The following is an 18,678-nucleotide window of genomic DNA, read 5'->3' as shown; positions in this document are numbered from 1 at the left end:
AACAGAAAATGTGTGATTTTTGGGTTAGGTGTGGGATTTTCAAAGAGAAAATGCGTGATTTTCAGGTTAAGTGGGGGATTTTCCAACAGAAAATGCGTGATTTTCCATTCAATGGGGGATTTTCCAAGAGAAAATGCGTGATTTTCTGGATAAAAGGGGGACTTTCCAGGAGAAGATGTGTGATTTTCGGATTAAGTGGGGGATTTTCAAGGTCAAAATGTGTGACTTTCTGGTTTAATGGGGGATTTGCTAGGAGAAAATGCATGAGTTTTGGGTTAAATGGGGGATTTTTGAAGAGAAAATACGTGATTTTGGGGTTAAGTGGGGGATTTTCCAAGAGATAATGCATGATTTTCGGGTTAAATGGGCAGTTTTCAAACAGCAAATGTGATATTTTCGGGTAAAGTTGCAGATTTACAAAGAGAAAATGCATGATTTTCAGTTAAATGGGGGGTTTTTGAAGAGAAAATGCGTGATTCTCGGTATAAATGGGGATTTTCGATGAGGAAATGTGTGATTTTTGGTATAAGAGGTGGATTTTTTTTAGGAAAGTTTGAGGTTTTGGGGTTAAATGGGGTATTTTCCAAGAGAAAACGCGTGATTTTCTGGTTAAATGGCAGATTTTCCATGAGAAACTGCGTGATTTTGGGGTTAAATGGGGGATTTTCCAAGAGAAAATGCGTTAATTTTGGTTAAATGTGGGATTTTCAAAGGGAAAATGTGTGATTTTTGGGTTAAATGGGGGGAGTTTCGAAGAGAAAACGCATGATTTTGGGATTAAATGGGGGATTTTCGAAGAGAAAATGTGTGATTTTCGGTTAAATGGTGGATTTCTCATGAGAAAATGCGTGATTTTTGGTTTAAATGGGGGATTTTCAATCAAAAATGTGTGATTTTCGTATTTAACAGGGAATTATCGAAGAGAAAATGAGTGATTTTCTGTTAAACGGGGGATTTTCGAACAGGAAATGCCTGAATTTTGGTTAAAAGGAGGGTTTTCAGAGAGAAAACACACGATTTGGAAATTAAATGGGGATTTTCTGGTAACAACAAATGCGTGATTTTGGGGTTAAATGGGGGTTTTTCGAAGAGAAAATGCATGATTTTCAGATAAATGGGGGATTTTCCATGAGAAAATGTGTGATTTTCGAGTTAAATGGGGGGTTTTCGAAATGCAAATGCGTGATTTCTTGTTTAAATGGGGGGGGTTTTCCAGGAGAAAATGCATGCTTTTTGGGTGAATGGGGGATCTTCTGAAAGAAAATGCATAATTTTCGGGTTAAATGGGGGATTTTTGAAGAGAAAATGCGTGATGTTCAGTTAAATGCGGCATTTTCAAAGAAAAAAATGCATGATATTCGGGTTAAATGGGGGATTTCTGTTAAGGAAATGAGTGATTTTTGGGTTAAATGGGCAGTTTTCAAACAGAAAACGTGATACATCTGGGTTAAGTTGCCAATTTACAAAGAGAAAATGGATGATTTTCAGTTAAATGGAGGGTTTTTGAAGAGAACATGTGTGATTTAAATGGGGATTTTCGATGAGAAAATGTGTGATTTTCAGTATAAGTGGGGGATTTGTTTTTTAGGAAAATGCGAGACGTTTGGGTTAAATGTGGGATTTTGCAAGAGAAGATGCGTGCTATTCTGTTAAATGGGGCATTTTTGAAGAGAAAATGTATGGTTTTTGCTTTAATGGGGGATTTTCAAACAAAAATGTGTGATTTTTGTATTTCATTGGGAATTATCTAAGAGAAAAGGAGTGATTTCCGGGTCAAATGAGGAGTTTTTGTTAAGAAAATGTGTGATTTTCGGTTAAATGGGGGATTTTTGAGCAGGAAATACGTGATTTTCGAGTTAAATGTGGGATATTTTAAGAGAAAGTATGTGCTTTTTGGTTAAAAGGCTGATTTTGGCAATGAAAATGCGTGACTTTCAGTGGGCCCCATTGCCCCCAGTGTGCGTCCCAGCCTGACGGGACGGGGGGTGTCTTTCTAAAACAAAGATGCCACTCAGCTTCCGAAGGTGACCTCGGAATTAGTTTTATTTAGCGAAGGTGCCAGGAGGTTTCACAGGAGTAGTCTGAATTTAGCGAGAGAAGTGGGAGCGAGTGGCTGAGCTGACCTCTCTGAGCTGAGCTGGTGCATTTCAGCAGTGGTGACAGCGGCTGCCAGGGCGTGCTGCTGGCTCAGATTCAAGTGGCCATCAACCAGAACACCCAGATGCCTTATAGCGGGGTTGCTCTCCAGCCCCTAGCCCCCCAGTCTGCACGCAGAGGCAGGGCAGCAGCGTCCCAGGTGCGGAGCCCAGCACTTGCTCCTCTTTGTGCGGATGGTGACTAGCCTCAAATCTGTCCAGATCTCAGGGCGAGGCCTCTCTCCCATCAACGGAGTCAGCACTCTTCCCAGCTTAGCATCACCCACACGTTTACTTCATACAACTGCCAGATCTTTACTGGAATCAACAGGAAAAACAAAGGCCCTCACAACTGACCCCCACAGAATGCCAATGGGGACAGGTACGGTACCTGTCAGGCCGTAGCCTCCCTTCACCCAACACGGCCATGCTTTGGTCGGCATGGGACGTTCTTAGGGTCGCATCGTCACGGCCTCGTTCTGTCACGAGCCACCTCCCTGCTGACTGCTATACTACAGGGACCCTGACAACCCACCACCAGTTGCTGACCAACTTCGGCCCAGAAAGAATACATTCGAGACACAGAGCTCATTACCTAGCTCCATCCCTCCCAGCGTAGGAACTCTGGTGGAGGAAGACGGCTTCTCCTTGACCAAAGCAGTGTTGGCTTCTAGAGAGCAGCAGCGAGCCCAAACCAACAGATCCAGATCCAGCAGGGAGTGACATCGAGCCCATGGAAGTGGATCCGCCTCCAGAGGACTCCCTCATCATTAGAGGTGCCAGCATCGACACGCAAAGAACTTCTCCTACTTAGGAGCTGAGGAGCTGGTTTAGCAGACACTGCTTCTGGTGCTCCGTGATCCCTCCAGATACCATATGGCAGGTATGGTGGCGGCAGTCAGCAGTGCCGCTTGCAACCTTCACTGCCCCCTCAGCGGTCTCCCCTCAGCCCCGGCATATTGCTCAAGCCGTGAAGCCAAAGGTCCGACGCGGGGTTGAGCGTGCTGGAAGTGGGTGAATCCGCTCAGGAGGGCACCTGAGCTGAACTGCAGCCCACACTGCTCAGTCCCAGCCGGGTGACAGAGCTCCTCCGTGCTGACACCTCAGTGCCACAGCCATCCCAACCACCTTGTCACTGACCCTGAGAGCCCCTTGGTCGGGCAGGGAATTAAGGCCTGTGTTTCTGCCCGATTCCACCATGGGTGCCCCATTCACGGAGGTGCCCAAAGCCGTGGGGGGGGACTTACGCAGCCGGAGAGAGAGGGGCAGGCAGCGCGTGGCAGGAGTGGGGCTGGGCGGGCTGTGAGATTCCTTCCACCACCACCACAATTTGATTTTATGGTTTCTGATGCCATCTATCCCATGCAAGCCATTTGTTTGTGCATTACGTGTTCTGTGATCTGTAAGGTCCTTTCAGTGCCAACCTTGCAGTGATTCCATCCTCCTATATCACTGAGATGTAGAGAGCCAGCCCCCTGCCCCATGCGTTGCGGGGTCCTGATGGACTAAGGGACGCTGGGGGATATGGGACAGAGGCAGGGGATGGGGGTGTCCCTTCCCCCAAGTCACGCACACCACTGCTGGCTCTTGGTTGCTGCTGCAAAGCGAGGCCAGAGGCCCATCAGCCCCAGTGTGCGTCCCAGCCTGACGGGACGGGGGGTGTCTTTATAAAACAAAGATGCCACTCAGCTTCCGAAGGTGACCTCGGAATTAGTTTTATTTAGCGAAGGTGCCAGGAGGTTTCACAGGAGTAGTCTGAATTTAGCGAGAGAAGTGGGAGCGAGGCTGCCAGGGAAGCCTCATTTTCTGATGGAAATCGGATGATGTCCGGAGAGTCCGTTTTCTGGAGAAGGCGGCAGACTGAAGAGTAAGAAATCTCCCTCCATGCCCCTGGATGCTTGGTGTGCCCCGCTCATGCCTGCGGGTGTGCCGCTGCCCTCTATGACATCACAGCTGCCCTTTGTGACGTCACAGCTGCCTCCGTGGGCTGCAGCGTGGCAGAGCCCCAGTGGGCTCAGAGCTTTTGGGACGGCAGTGCTGAGAGGACGTGCTGCTTCCAGCGCTCATCTGTTGCCAACATGGCAAGAGGAAAGGCTCGACGCGCCAGGCGCCCGAAGGCATCTGAGCGCTCCGCTGCGAGCGAGGCTGTTGGTGAGGCCCGTCAGCGCCGCGTAGAAGAGGCAGCAGCAATGAGTCAAAGGTGGGAGGCGGGTGGAACCTGCAGGGGGCATCGGGCTGGGGGCAAGCACGCACTCAGCTCTCGGTGGCTGGGGGAGCGGGGCAGCCGGGGGAAGCCCCTGGTTTTACCCTGCTGGAGGCCAAGGCCCGGGTCGTGGCTGAGAGATGGCTCAGGCAGGTAGCGGGGGCTGCAGTGCAGAATGGTGCTGTGCTGCCCTAGGCAGGGCACCGCCACTGCGGGCCTGTAAAGCTCTCGGTGGGGCAGGGAGCGTGGGGAGCCCAGAGAACAACCCCCACCCGTGCTGCCCTATCTCTGCAGCTGGGATGGAGCCGGGAGGCGTCCCAAGGGCTGTCGTCTGGGGAGGGCCCCTGCAGAGGCCGCTCCTGCCTGTCTCGGCTCGCACAGAGCGCGGCCGGTGTACAACCAGGCTCTTTCCTCCCACGGTAGGCTCCGTGTGCTGCTGGCGTTGTGGATGGCATTTTCAGTACAAGCTCTTGCCTCCGCTGGCCAGCTCTGCAGAACGTGGCGTGACAAAGCCACGGGAATGGCACGCAAGCTGGCTGCTGCTGCTTCAGGGCACAAGAAGATGCTTTTCAGGCTGTCCATCATAGTGCTCCTGGTGACTTTGGGTGAGTGCTGATGAGCAACCATGCTGCAGCGACCGCGGGGTTGTGCTGGGTGCTGTCAGTGTGAGCAGAGAGGCCCCCAGAGGCACTGCAGCACCAGTGCGGCACCTTCCACCGTCCTGTCCCGACCCCTTGGTTGCTCCAGGGCTGCTCTCCACCAAGGGGTCCCACTCGGCCCGAGAGCTGCTGCGGTGCACCCGGGGGAAATGGGAGCAGCTCTGGGGCACCGAGCTGCACGACCACGGGGCTGCAGTGCCCTGAAGGCCGCGGGCAGAGACGTCCTCAGTCCGCACCATTGCCAACATCCTCTGCTCACCTGCGGCTTCCCAGGCTACAAGGAAAAGACAACACGAGCAACCGGTAGCAACCCCTGAACTTACGACCTGCTCTGCCTTGTGAATTGCAGCCATGGTGAATGTGTGTGTCTTCAAGACTTGCTGGGCAGCTAGGAGAATTTGGGAAGACAGCACGGCACAGGTCAGTGCCCGTGGGCTCAGACGTCCTTCCTCAGTCCTGGCCTCTTGTGCCCGCCAGCACGGAGCTCACAGCCCGCAGGACGCGGCTTGCCTTGCGTGCCAGACCTCTGGGTGCTGACAGTCACGCTGAGCTGTGCGCTGACGTGGTCGTGTCGTGACGTTGTTTCTCGTCTTTCCCAGGAGATCGAGAGACTCCAACAGGCAGCGTCTGAGCTGAGAGCGCAGCTGGACTGCTACCAGACACCTGACTGGGCGCTGCAAAGCTTTGGTGAGGACACAGGCAGGCAAGCCCTGCTACCCTGTGCTTCTCCACGTCTGCGGCCTCTTGCACTCATCTCCTCCCCCATCATTACAGGTGCCACCATCGACACGCGGAGAACTTCTCCTATTTACGAGCTGAGGAGCTGGTTTAGCAGACACTGCTTCTGGTGCTCTGTGAACCCTCCGGATACCATATTGCAGGTATGGTGGCAGCAATCAGCAGCGCTGGTTGCACCCCTTGCTTTCCCCTCGCGGGTCTCCCCTCAGCCCCAAAGGTTTGATACGGGGCTGGGTGTGCTGGAGGTGGGTGGTTCTGCTCAGGAGGGCACCTGAGCTGAACTGCTGTGTGCGGCCCACGTTCCGCAGTCCCAGCTGGGTGAGAGAGCTCCTCCGTGCTGACACCTCAGTGCCACAGCCATCCCAAGTGTCCCTCTGCGGGGGTAGAGCTGGGGGCCAGCAGTGCCAGCGCTGGAGAGAGATGCTTCCCGGAGGTCCCACCGCCGTGCCATCCCAAGCCCCATCTTCCCCTTTTCTGTGATACTGAGAGCCCCTTGGTCGGGCAGGGAATTGAGGCCCTGTGTTTCTGCCCTTACCCTCACACCCCGTCAGCCACTCACAAGCACAAGTACGACCCACAGACGCTCGCTGCCTTTGCCTTTAGCTGAACCCCAGCGCTCTGTCCTACTTGTCCGCTCTGCTATTCTCTTTGCAGCCGGGTGTCTCCCTTGGAGAATGCTGGCCCATGGAAGGACAGCAGGGCCAGGTGGTCATCAGGCTGCGTGCCAAAATCCGGCCCTCTTGTGTCACTCTGGAGCACATCACCCCGGAGATGACTCCGAGCGGCACAGCCAGCAGTGCCCCCAGGGATGTCGCTGTCTTTGTAAGTCTCCACTGAGTGCTTCTGCCTGGGATCTGGCCGTGGGGCAGTGCCGGAGGCGGGACTTGCTTGCTTTTGGGCATCCTCAGAGCTCTGTGTCCCGCTGTGTCCTGAGCACGGCAGTGCCCCGAGGGGATGTTTCTTAACGCGGAGTGGTGGAATCCCTCTTCAGCCTTGCTCTGCCAAGCATCCTGGGGATCTTGATCGAGCCTTGAAGTGGAGACTGAGCTCCACCAGAAGCGGTGCCGGACTACTGCCCGAGCCCCAGGGCAGGGGGGGGAGGCGGGCTTGGACAGCCATGTGCTGAGACAGCACGCACCTTTGCTCTCTGTGGCGTGAGCCTGAGCGGCCCTCCTTGTGCTTTGCTTTTGCAAGGGACTGGATGCGGACAGCGAAGAGGAGGTTCCCCTTGTGTCATTCACCTTTGATGTGGGGGAAGGGCCCACGCAGACCTTCTTGCTAAAGGTACAGTACGCGCACGGGGGCAGCGTGCCAGGGAGGACGCCTGCTGCCTGCCCCTCCCTGTGTCCCCACATGCCTGCAACCTGGAGCCCTCCCTCCGGCTGCACAGCCACGCTCTCCCGCCTTCTGCAGCTCCTGAGCAACAGGAGTGGCAGTGGAGAGCTGTTGAGCGTACCGTGGGAATTTACACCCCCATTTCTTTGTCCCTCCCCGTTTCCTTTGCAGAATAATCATTCCAGAGCCTTTCGCTACATCAAGGTTCTGGTGAAGAGCAACTGGGGACACCCCCGTTACACCTGCCTTTACCGAGTGCAGGTGCACGGAAAGGTGGTGAAAACAGAAGACCATAGAACCGCAGAGTCATTGAATGGCTAAGGCTGGAAAAGACCCACAGGATCATGCGATGCAACCAGTCACCCGTCACCAGCGGTTCTCATGAAACCAAGGTCTGTAATTGGATTCGTCGTTGAAAAAATAAAGACCTTAACCACATGTTGAAGCGTGTCTGGGTTGAGATGGGGCACAGCTCTGTGGGGTGGGCAGCTCATCATTCATCTCCACCCTCCCAAAGCTCTGCGCCGGGCTCGCCGCTGCTCCCCTGACAGCAACGCGGCGAGCGCTCGTCGCAACGGCGGGGCTGAGGCACAAAGCCAGGCGGAGGGGCCGCAGGCTTTCTGGGCTGACACGGGCAGCCACATGGACCTCCAAGGAGCGAGCGAGCTGCCCAGACCTCTGGCTGCGGGGAACTCCAGAAGCTCCAGGCTGCGAGAGCAAATCAGCCCACTGAGGTGTGTGCGGCAGTCGGAGAGAGAGACCGAGGCCTGGGATCGCGCAGTGACAGGGGCAGAGCGACAGCCCTGCCCTGAGCCCCAGCAAGGGGGAGAAGCAAGGCTGCCTGCTTTCCGCTGCTCCCAGGATTGGTTTGAGACAGCGCACCAAAACGCATACAGGTATTTCCCATCGCTTGAGGGTCGGGTGAGAAAAAGCCCTCCCACTGTGCGAGCGGAGCGACTGCGGGACCGGCTGACGGGGCTGGATTTGTACAAGTCTCTAGGGCCCGGTGCCATGCATGCCGGGGTGCAGAAGCAGATGGCCGACTGTGGGGTGGCCAAGCCGCTGTCCATCTCTTTAGGGAAGTCGTGGCTGTTGGGCAGAGTCCACGGCGACTGGCAAATGGAAACATCACTCCGAGGAGGCCCCGGGAAACTCCAGGCCCGTCAGCCTCACCTCGGTGCCTGGGGAGTCTGTGGAGCAGATCCCCCGCGAAGAGATGTTCAGGCACATGCGAGACGAGCCCTCCTCACCCTTGTGTCCTCCTGCCTCCGGTACCACGGGCACCAAGCAGCGCGGTGCAGTCGCCGTAGGAGGAGGAAGGGATGGCAGCCAGAGAGTGGGACCGGGCAGGTTAAATGGGGGATTTTCTGATATGAAAGTGCCTTACTTTCGATTAAAAGGAGATTTTCCGAGAGAAAATGCCTGACTTTCGGATTAAGTGTGGGATTTTCAAGGTCAAAATGTGTGATTTTCTGCTTTGACGGGGGATTTCCCTGGAGGAGTTGCATGATGTTGGGGTTAAATGGGGGAATTTCGAAGAGAAAATGTGTGATTTTCAGATTAAGTGAGGGATATTCAAGGTCAAAATGTGTGATTTTCTGGTTTGATGGGGGATTTTCCAGGAGAAAATGCATGATTTGGGGGTTGAATGGGGGACTTTCCAACAGAAAATGTGTGATTTTCAGGTTAAGTGAGGGATTTTCCAACTGAAAATGCGTGATTTTCCATTCAATGGGGGATTTTTGAAGAGAAAATGCGTGATTTTCGGGATAAAAGGGGGACTTTCCAGGAGAAGATGTGTGATTTTCGGATTAAGTGGGGGATTTTCAAGGTCAAAATGTGTGACTTTCTGGTTTAATGGGGGATTTGCTAGGAGAAAATGCATGAGTTTTGGGTTAAATGGGGGATTTTTGAAGAGAAAATACGTGATTTTGGGGTTAAATGGGGGATTTTCCGAGAGATAATGCATGATTTTCGGGTTAAATGGGCAATTTTCAAACAGAAAATGTGATATTTTCGGGTAAAGTTGCAGATTTACAAAGAGAAAATGCATGGTTTTCAGTTAAATGGGGGGTTTTTGAAGAGAAAATGCGTGATTCTCGGTATAAATGGGGATTTTCGATGAGGAAATGTGTGATTTTTGGTATAAGAGGTGGATTTTTTTTAGGAAAGTTTGAGGTTTTGGGGTTAAATGGGGTATTTTCCAAGAGAAAACGCGTGATTTTCTGGTTAAATGGCAGATTTTCCATGAGAAACTGCGTGATTTTGGGGTTAAATGGGGGATTTTCCAAGAGAAAATGCGTTAATTTTGGTTAAATGTGGGATTTTCAAAGGGAAAATGTGTGATTTTTGGGTTAAATGGGGGGAGTTTCGAAGAGAAAACGCATGATTTTGGGATTAAATGGGGGATTTTCGAAGAGAAAATGTGTGATTTTCGGTTAAATGGTGGATTTCTCATGAGAAAATGCGTGATTTTTGGTTTAAATGGGGGATTTTCAATCAAAAATGTGTGATTTTCGTATTTAACAGGGAATTATCGAAGAGAAAATGAGTGATTTTCTGTTAAACGGGGGATTTTCGAACAGGAAATGCCTGAATTTTGGTTAAAAGGAGGGTTTTCAGAGAGAAAACACACGATTTGGAAATTAAATGGGGATTTTCTGGTAACAACAAATGCGTGATTTTGGGGTTAAATGGGGGTTTTTCGAAGAGAAAATGCATGATTTTCAGATAAATGGGGGATTTTCCATGAGAAAATGTGTGATTTTCGAGTTAAATGGGGGGTTTTCGAAATGCAAATGCGTGATTTCTTGTTTAAATGGGGGGGGTTTTCCAGGAGAAAATGCATGCTTTTTGGGTGAATGGGGGATCTTCTGAAAGAAAATGCATAATTTTCGGGTTAAATGGGGGATTTTTGAAGAGAAAATGCGTGATGTTCAGTTAAATGCGGCATTTTCAAAGAAAAAAATGCATGATATTCGGGTTAAATGGGGGATTTCTGTTAAGGAAATGAGTGATTTTTGGGTTAAATGGGCAGTTTTCAAACAGAAAACGTGATACATCTGGGTTAAGTTGCCAATTTACAAAGAGAAAATGGATGATTTTCAGTTAAATGGAGGGTTTTTGAAGAGAACATGTGTGATTTAAATGGGGATTTTCGATGAGAAAATGTGTGATTTTCAGTATAAGTGGGGGATTTGTTTTTTAGGAAAATGCGAGACGTTTGGGTTAAATGTGGGATTTTGCAAGAGAAGATGCGTGCTATTCTGTTAAATGGGGCATTTTTGAAGAGAAAATGTATGGTTTTTGCTTTAATGGGGGATTTTCAAACAAAAATGTGTGATTTTTGTATTTCATTGGGAATTATCTAAGAGAAAAGGAGTGATTTCCGGGTCAAATGAGGAGTTTTTGTTAAGAAAATGTGTGATTTTCGGTTAAATGGGGGATTTTTGAGCAGGAAATACGTGATTTTCGAGTTAAATGTGGGATATTTTAAGAGAAAGTATGTGCTTTTTGGTTAAAAGGCTGATTTTGGCAATGAAAATGCGTGACTTTCAGTGGGCCCCATTGCCCCCAGTGTGCGTCCCAGCCTGACGGGACGGGGGGTGTCTTTCTAAAACAAAGATGCCACTCAGCTTCCGAAGGTGACCTCGGAATTAGTTTTATTTAGCGAAGGTGCCAGGAGGTTTCACAGGAGTAGTCTGAATTTAGCGAGAGAAGTGGGAGCGAGTGGCTGAGCTGACCTCTCTGAGCTGAGCTGGTGCATTTCAGCAGTGGTGACAGCGGCTGCCAGGGCGTGCTGCTGGCTCAGATTCAAGTGGCCATCAACCAGAACACCCAGATGCCTTATAGCGGGGTTGCTCTCCAGCCCCTAGCCCCCCAGTCTGCACGCAGAGGCAGGGCAGCAGCGTCCCAGGTGCGGAGCCCAGCACTTGCTCCTCTTTGTGCGGATGGTGACTAGCCTCAAATCTGTCCAGATCTCAGGGCGAGGCCTCTCTCCCATCAACGGAGTCAGCACTCTTCCCAGCTTAGCATCACCCACACGTTTACTTCATACAACTGCCAGATCTTTACTGGAATCAACAGGAAAAACAAAGGCCCTCACAACTGACCCCCACAGAATGCCAATGGGGACAGGTACGGTACCTGTCAGGCCGTAGCCTCCCTTCACCCAACACGGCCATGCTTTGGTCGGCATGGGACGTTCTTAGGGTCGCATCGTCACGGCCTCGTTCTGTCACGAGCCACCTCCCTGCTGACTGCTATACTACAGGGACCCTGACAACCCACCACCAGTTGCTGACCAACTTCGGCCCAGAAAGAATACATTCGAGACACAGAGCTCATTACCTAGCTCCATCCCTCCCAGCGTAGGAACTCTGGTGGAGGAAGACGGCTTCTCCTTGACCAAAGCAGTGTTGGCTTCTAGAGAGCAGCAGCGAGCCCAAACCAACAGATCCAGATCCAGCAGGGAGTGACATCGAGCCCATGGAAGTGGATCCGCCTCCAGAGGACTCCCTCATCATTAGAGGTGCCAGCATCGACACGCAAAGAACTTCTCCTACTTAGGAGCTGAGGAGCTGGTTTAGCAGACACTGCTTCTGGTGCTCCGTGATCCCTCCAGATACCATATGGCAGGTATGGTGGCGGCAGTCAGCAGTGCCGCTTGCAACCTTCACTGCCCCCTCAGCGGTCTCCCCTCAGCCCCGGCATATTGCTCAAGCCGTGAAGCCAAAGGTCCGACGCGGGGTTGAGCGTGCTGGAAGTGGGTGAATCCGCTCAGGAGGGCACCTGAGCTGAACTGCAGCCCACACTGCTCAGTCCCAGCCGGGTGACAGAGCTCCTCCGTGCTGACACCTCAGTGCCACAGCCATCCCAACCACCTTGTCACTGACCCTGAGAGCCCCTTGGTCGGGCAGGGAATTAAGGCCTGTGTTTCTGCCCGATTCCACCATGGGTGCCCCATTCACGGAGGTGCCCAAAGCCGTGGGGGGGGACTTACGCAGCCGGAGAGAGAGGGGCAGGCAGCGCGTGGCAGGAGTGGGGCTGGGCGGGCTGTGAGATTCCTTCCACCACCACCACAATTTGATTTTATGGTTTCTGATGCCATCTATCCCATGCAAGCCATTTGTTTGTGCATTACGTGTTCTGTGATCTGTAAGGTCCTTTCAGTGCCAACCTTGCAGTGATTCCATCCTCCTATATCACTGAGATGTAGAGAGCCAGCCCCCTGCCCCATGCGTTGCGGGGTCCTGATGGACTAAGGGACGCTGGGGGATATGGGACAGAGGCAGGGGATGGGGGTGTCCCTTCCCCCAAGTCACGCACACCACTGCTGGCTCTTGGTTGCTGCTGCAAAGCGAGGCCAGAGGCCCATCAGCCCCAGTGTGCGTCCCAGCCTGACGGGACGGGGGGTGTCTTTATAAAACAAAGATGCCACTCAGCTTCCGAAGGTGACCTCGGAATTAGTTTTATTTAGCGAAGGTGCCAGGAGGTTTCACAGGAGTAGTCTGAATTTAGCGAGAGAAGTGGGAGCGAGGCTGCCAGGGAAGCCTCATTTTCTGATGGAAATCGGATGATGTCCGGAGAGTCCGTTTTCTGGAGAAGGCGGCAGACTGAAGAGTAAGAAATCTCCCTCCATGCCCCTGGATGCTTGGTGTGCCCCGCTCATGCCTGCGGGTGTGCCGCTGCCCTCTATGACATCACAGCTGCCCTTTGTGACGTCACAGCTGCCTCCGTGGGCTGCAGCGTGGCAGAGCCCCAGTGGGCTCAGAGCTTTTGGGACGGCAGTGCTGAGAGGACGTGCTGCTTCCAGCGCTCATCTGTTGCCAACATGGCAAGAGGAAAGGCTCGACGCGCCAGGCGCCCGAAGGCATCTGAGCGCTCCGCTGCGAGCGAGGCTGTTGGTGAGGCCCGTCAGCGCCGCGTAGAAGAGGCAGCAGCAATGAGTCAAAGGTGGGAGGCGGGTGGAACCTGCAGGGGGCATCGGGCTGGGGGCAAGCACGCACTCAGCTCTCGGTGGCTGGGGGAGCGGGGCAGCCGGGGGAAGCCCCTGGTTTTACCCTGCTGGAGGCCAAGGCCCGGGTCGTGGCTGAGAGATGGCTCAGGCAGGTAGCGGGGGCTGCAGTGCAGAATGGTGCTGTGCTGCCCTAGGCAGGGCACCGCCACTGCGGGCCTGTAAAGCTCTCGGTGGGGCAGGGAGCGTGGGGAGCCCAGAGAACAACCCCCACCCGTGCTGCCCTATCTCTGCAGCTGGGATGGAGCCGGGAGGCGTCCCAAGGGCTGTCGTCTGGGGAGGGCCCCTGCAGAGGCCGCTCCTGCCTGTCTCGGCTCGCACAGAGCGCGGCCGGTGTACAACCAGGCTCTTTCCTCCCACGGTAGGCTCCGTGTGCTGCTGGCGTTGTGGATGGCATTTTCAGTACAAGCTCTTGCCTCCGCTGGCCAGCTCTGCAGAACGTGGCGTGACAAAGCCACGGGAATGGCACGCAAGCTGGCTGCTGCTGCTTCAGGGCACAAGAAGATGCTTTTCAGGCTGTCCATCATAGTGCTCCTGGTGACTTTGGGTGAGTGCTGATGAGCAACCATGCTGCAGCGACCGCGGGGTTGTGCTGGGTGCTGTCAGTGTGAGCAGAGAGGCCCCCAGAGGCACTGCAGCACCAGTGCGGCACCTTCCACCGTCCTGTCCCGACCCCTTGGTTGCTCCAGGGCTGCTCTCCACCAAGGGGTCCCACTCGGCCCGAGAGCTGCTGCGGTGCACCCGGGGGAAATGGGAGCAGCTCTGGGGCACCGAGCTGCACGACCACGGGGCTGCAGTGCCCTGAAGGCCGCGGGCAGAGACGTCCTCAGTCCGCACCATTGCCAACATCCTCTGCTCACCTGCGGCTTCCCAGGCTACAAGGAAAAGACAACACGAGCAACCGGTAGCAACCCCTGAACTTACGACCTGCTCTGCCTTGTGAATTGCAGCCATGGTGAATGTGTGTGTCTTCAAGACTTGCTGGGCAGCTAGGAGAATTTGGGAAGACAGCACGGCACAGGTCAGTGCCCGTGGGCTCAGACGTCCTTCCTCAGTCCTGGCCTCTTGTGCCCGCCAGCACGGAGCTCACAGCCCGCAGGACGCGGCTTGCCTTGCGTGCCAGACCTCTGGGTGCTGACAGTCACGCTGAGCTGTGCGCTGACGTGGTCGTGTCGTGACGTTGTTTCTCGTCTTTCCCAGGAGATCGAGAGACTCCAACAGGCAGCGTCTGAGCTGAGAGCGCAGCTGGACTGCTACCAGACACCTGACTGGGCGCTGCAAAGCTTTGGTGAGGACACAGGCAGGCAAGCCCTGCTACCCTGTGCTTCTCCACGTCTGCGGCCTCTTGCACTCATCTCCTCCCCCATCATTACAGGTGCCACCATCGACACGCGGAGAACTTCTCCTATTTACGAGCTGAGGAGCTGGTTTAGCAGACACTGCTTCTGGTGCTCTGTGAACCCTCCGGATACCATATTGCAGGTATGGTGGCAGCAATCAGCAGCGCTGGTTGCACCCCTTGCTTTCCCCTCGCGGGTCTCCCCTCAGCCCCAAAGGTTTGATACGGGGCTGGGTGTGCTGGAGGTGGGTGGTTCTGCTCAGGAGGGCACCTGAGCTGAACTGCTGTGTGCGGCCCACGTTCCGCAGTCCCAGCTGGGTGAGAGAGCTCCTCCGTGCTGACACCTCAGTGCCACAGCCATCCCAAGTGTCCCTCTGCGGGGGTAGAGCTGGGGGCCAGCAGTGCCAGCGCTGGAGAGAGATGCTTCCCGGAGGTCCCACCGCCGTGCCATCCCAAGCCCCATCTTCCCCTTTTCTGTGATACTGAGAGCCCCTTGGTCGGGCAGGGAATTGAGGCCCTGTGTTTCTGCCCTTACCCTCACACCCCGTCAGCCACTCACAAGCACAAGTACGACCCACAGACGCTCGCTGCCTTTGCCTTTAGCTGAACCCCAGCGCTCTGTCCTACTTGTCCGCTCTGCTATTCTCTTTGCAGCCGGGTGTCTCCCTTGGAGAATGCTGGCCCATGGAAGGACAGCAGGGCCAGGTGGTCATCAGGCTGCGTGCCAAAATCCGGCCCTCTTGTGTCACTCTGGAGCACATCACCCCGGAGATGACTCCGAGCGGCACAGCCAGCAGTGCCCCCAGGGATGTCGCTGTCTTTGTAAGTCTCCACTGAGTGCTTCTGCCTGGGATCTGGCCGTGGGGCAGTGCCGGAGGCGGGACTTGCTTGCTTTTGGGCATCCTCAGAGCTCTGTGTCCCGCTGTGTCCTGAGCACGGCAGTGCCCCGAGGGGATGTTTCTTAACGCGGAGTGGTGGAATCCCTCTTCAGCCTTGCTCTGCCAAGCATCCTGGGGATCTTGATCGAGCCTTGAAGTGGAGACTGAGCTCCACCAGAAGCGGTGCCGGACTACTGCCCGAGCCCCAGGGCAGGGGGGGGAGGCGGGCTTGGACAGCCATGTGCTGAGACAGCACGCACCTTTGCTCTCTGTGGCGTGAGCCTGAGCGGCCCTCCTTGTGCTTTGCTTTTGCAAGGGACTGGATGCGGACAGCGAAGAGGAGGTTCCCCTTGTGTCATTCACCTTTGATGTGGGGGAAGGGCCCACGCAGACCTTCTTGCTAAAGGTACAGTACGCGCACGGGGGCAGCGTGCCAGGGAGGACGCCTGCTGCCTGCCCCTCCCTGTGTCCCCACATGCCTGCAACCTGGAGCCCTCCCTCCGGCTGCACAGCCACGCTCTCCCGCCTTCTGCAGCTCCTGAGCAACAGGAGTGGCAGTGGAGAGCTGTTGAGCGTACCGTGGGAATTTACACCCCCATTTCTTTGTCCCTCCCCGTTTCCTTTGCAGAATAATCATTCCAGAGCCTTTCGCTACATCAAGGTTCTGGTGAAGAGCAACTGGGGACACCCCCGTTACACCTGCCTTTACCGAGTGCAGGTGCACGGAAAGGTGGTGAAAACAGAAGACCATAGAACCGCAGAGTCATTGAATGGCTAAGGCTGGAAAAGACCCACAGGATCATGCGATGCAACCAGTCACCCGTCACCAGCGGTTCTCATGAAACCAAGGTCTGTAATTGGATTCGTCGTTGAAAAAATAAAGACCTTAACCACATGTTGAAGCGTGTCTGGGTTGAGATGGGGCACAGCTCTGTGGGGTGGGCAGCTCATCATTCATCTCCACCCTCCCAAAGCTCTGCGCCGGGCTCGCCGCTGCTCCCCTGACAGCAACGCGGCGAGCGCTCGTCGCAACGGCGGGGCTGAGGCACAAAGCCAGGCGGAGGGGCCGCAGGCTTTCTGGGCTGACACGGGCAGCCACATGGACCTCCAAGGAGCGAGCGAGCTGCCCAGACCTCTGGCTGCGGGGAACTCCAGAAGCTCCAGGCTGCGAGAGCAAATCAGCCCACTGAGGTGTGTGCGGCAGTCGGAGAGAGAGACCGAGGCCTGGGATCGCGCAGTGACAGGGGCAGAGCGACAGCCCTGCCCTGAGCCCCAGCAAGGGGGAGAAGCAAGGCTGCCTGCTTTCCGCTGCTCCCAGGATTGGTTTGAGACAGCGCACCAAAACGCATACAGGTATTTCCCATCGCTTGAGGGTCGGGTGAGAAAAAGCCCTCCCACTGTGCGAGCGGAGCGACTGCGGGACCGGCTGACGGGGCTGGATTTGTACAAGTCTCTAGGGCCCGGTGCCATGCATGCCGGGGTGCAGAAGCAGATGGCCGACTGTGGGGTGGCCAAGCCGCTGTCCATCTCTTTAGGGAAGTCGTGGCTGTTGGGCAGAGTCCACGGCGACTGGCAAATGGAAACATCACTCCGAGGAGGCCCCGGGAAACTCCAGGCCCGTCAGCCTCACCTCGGTGCCTGGGGAGTCTGTGGAGCAGATCCCCCGCGAAGAGATGTTCAGGCACATGCGAGACGAGCCCTCCTCACCCTTGTGTCCTCCTGCCTCCGGTACCACGGGCACCAAGCAGCGCGGTGCAGTCGCCGTAGGAGGAGGAAGGGATGGCAGCCAGAGAGTGGGACCGGGCAGGTTAAATGGGGGATTTTCTGATATGAAAGTGCCTTACTTTCGATTAAAAGGAGATTTTCCGAGAGAAAATGCCTGACTTTCGGATTAAGTGTGGGATTTTCAAGGTCAAAATGTGTGATTTTCTGCTTTGACGGGGGATTTCCCTGGAGGAGTTGCATGATGTTGGGGTTAAATGGGGGAATTTCGAAGAGAAAATGTGTGATTTTCAGATTAAGTGAGGGATATTCAAGGTCAAAATGTGTGATTTTCTGGTTTGATGGGGGATTTTCCAGGAGAAAATGCATGATTTGGGGGTTGAATGGGGGACTTTCCAACAGAAAATGTGTGATTTTCAGGTTAAGTGAGGGATTTTCCAACTGAAAATGCGTGATTTTCCATTCAATGGGGGATTTTTGAAGAGAAAATGCGTGATTTTCGGGATAAAAGGGGGACTTTCCAGGAGAAGATGTGTGATTTTCGGATTAAGTGGGGGATTTTCAAGGTCAAAATGTGTGACTTTCTGGTTTAATGGGGGATTTGCTAGGAGAAAATGCATGAGTTTTGGGTTAAATGGGGGATTTTTGAAGAGAAAATACGTGATTTTGGGGTTAAATGGGGGATTTTCCGAGAGATAATGCATGATTTTCGGGTTAAATGGGCAATTTTCAAACAGAAAATGTGATATTTTCGGGTAAAGTTGCAGATTTACAAAGAGAAAATGCATGGTTTTCAGTTAAATGGGGGGTTTTTGAAGAGAAAATGCGTGATTCTCGGTATAAATGGGGATTTCCGATGAGAAAATGTGTGATTTTTGGTATAAGAGGTGGATTTTTTTTAGGAAAGTTTGAGGTTTTTGGGTTAAATGGGGTATTTTCCAAGAGAAAACGCGTGATTTTCTGGTTGAATGGCGGGTTTTCCAAGAGAAAGTGCATGATTTTGGGGTTAAATGGGGGATTTTCCAAGAGAAAATGCGTGATTTTTGGTTAAATGTGGGATTTTCAAAGAGAAAATGTGTGATTTTGGGGTTAAATGGGGGGAGTTTCGAAGAGAAAATGTGTGATTTTCATATTACATGGGGGATTTTCCAGGAGAAAATTTGTAATTTTGGGGTTAAATGGGGGATGTTCAAAGAGAAAACGCATGATTTTCGGGTTAAATGGGGGATTTTTGAAGAGAAAATGTTTGATTTTTGGTTAAATGGGGTATTTTCCAAGAGAAAACGCGTGGTTTTCTGGTTAAATGGCGGATTTTCCAAGAGAAAGTGCATGATTTTGGGGTTAAATGGGGGATTTTCCAAGAGAAAATGCGTGATATTAAGGTAAATGGGGGATTTTGAAGAGAAAAATGCATGATTTTCTCTTTAATGGGGGATTTTCCACCAAAAGTGTGGGATTTTTGTATTTAATTGGGAATTATCTAAGAGAAAATGCATGATTTTGGGGTTAAATGTGGGATTTCTGTTAAGGAAATGTGTGATTTTTCAGTTAAATGGGGGTTTTTTCGAAGAGAAAATGCATGATTTTTGGTTTAAATGGGGGATTTTCAATCAAAAATGTGTGATTTTCGTATTTAACAGGGAATTATCGAAG

The 18,678-nt window shown here is 53.2% G+C and overlaps 1 protein-coding gene across 9 annotated transcripts; it reads left to right on the top strand.

The window, feature by feature from the left end:
* Positions 1 to 448: 448 nt before the first annotated feature.
* On the top strand, positions 449 to 17,174 carry LOC121107553 (sperm-associated antigen 4 protein-like). Of its 9 annotated transcripts, none has more exons than XR_006932114.1 (10): positions 449 to 4,002; positions 4,129 to 4,335; positions 4,762 to 4,943; positions 5,347 to 5,417; positions 5,597 to 5,878; positions 6,390 to 6,557; positions 6,930 to 7,019; positions 7,242 to 7,462; positions 7,588 to 7,966; positions 8,149 to 8,545. XR_006932114.1 is itself a non-coding variant. In XM_040652475.2 (10 exons), exons 2-10 carry the CDS (start codon positions 12,646 to 12,648, stop codon positions 16,079 to 16,081), a joined length of 1,110 nt encoding a protein of 369 aa, XP_040508409.1. In that variant the 5' UTR covers positions 5,586 to 5,684; positions 11,602 to 12,645; the 3' UTR covers positions 16,082 to 16,198. The 9 variants fall into 9 exon arrangements, 6 of the variants coding, with proteins under 6 accessions (XP_040508411.1, XP_040508410.1, XP_040508412.1 ...); XR_005841808.2 differs by lacking the exons at positions 449 to 4,002; positions 4,129 to 4,335; positions 4,762 to 4,943; ... (4 more) ...; positions 7,588 to 7,966; positions 8,149 to 8,545 and adding exons at positions 11,602 to 12,692; positions 12,819 to 13,025; positions 13,452 to 13,633; ... (4 more) ...; positions 15,932 to 16,152; positions 16,278 to 17,174 and having other exon boundaries at positions 5,586 to 5,684; XM_040652475.2 differs by lacking the exons at positions 449 to 4,002; positions 4,129 to 4,335; positions 4,762 to 4,943; ... (4 more) ...; positions 7,588 to 7,966; positions 8,149 to 8,545 and adding exons at positions 11,602 to 12,692; positions 12,819 to 13,025; positions 13,452 to 13,633; ... (4 more) ...; positions 15,620 to 15,709; positions 15,932 to 16,198 and having other exon boundaries at positions 5,586 to 5,684.
* The last annotated feature ends 1,504 nt before the right edge of the window (positions 17,175 to 18,678 follow it).

Source organism: Gallus gallus, chromosome 25 (assembly GCF_016699485.2).
Source record: "Gallus gallus isolate bGalGal1 chromosome 25, bGalGal1.mat.broiler.GRCg7b, whole genome shotgun sequence".
NCBI classification, from domain to species: domain Eukaryota; kingdom Metazoa; phylum Chordata; class Aves; order Galliformes; family Phasianidae; genus Gallus; species Gallus gallus.
The sequence above is the reverse complement of the archived record's forward strand: the minus strand, read 5'-3'. Positions and strand labels throughout refer to the sequence as shown.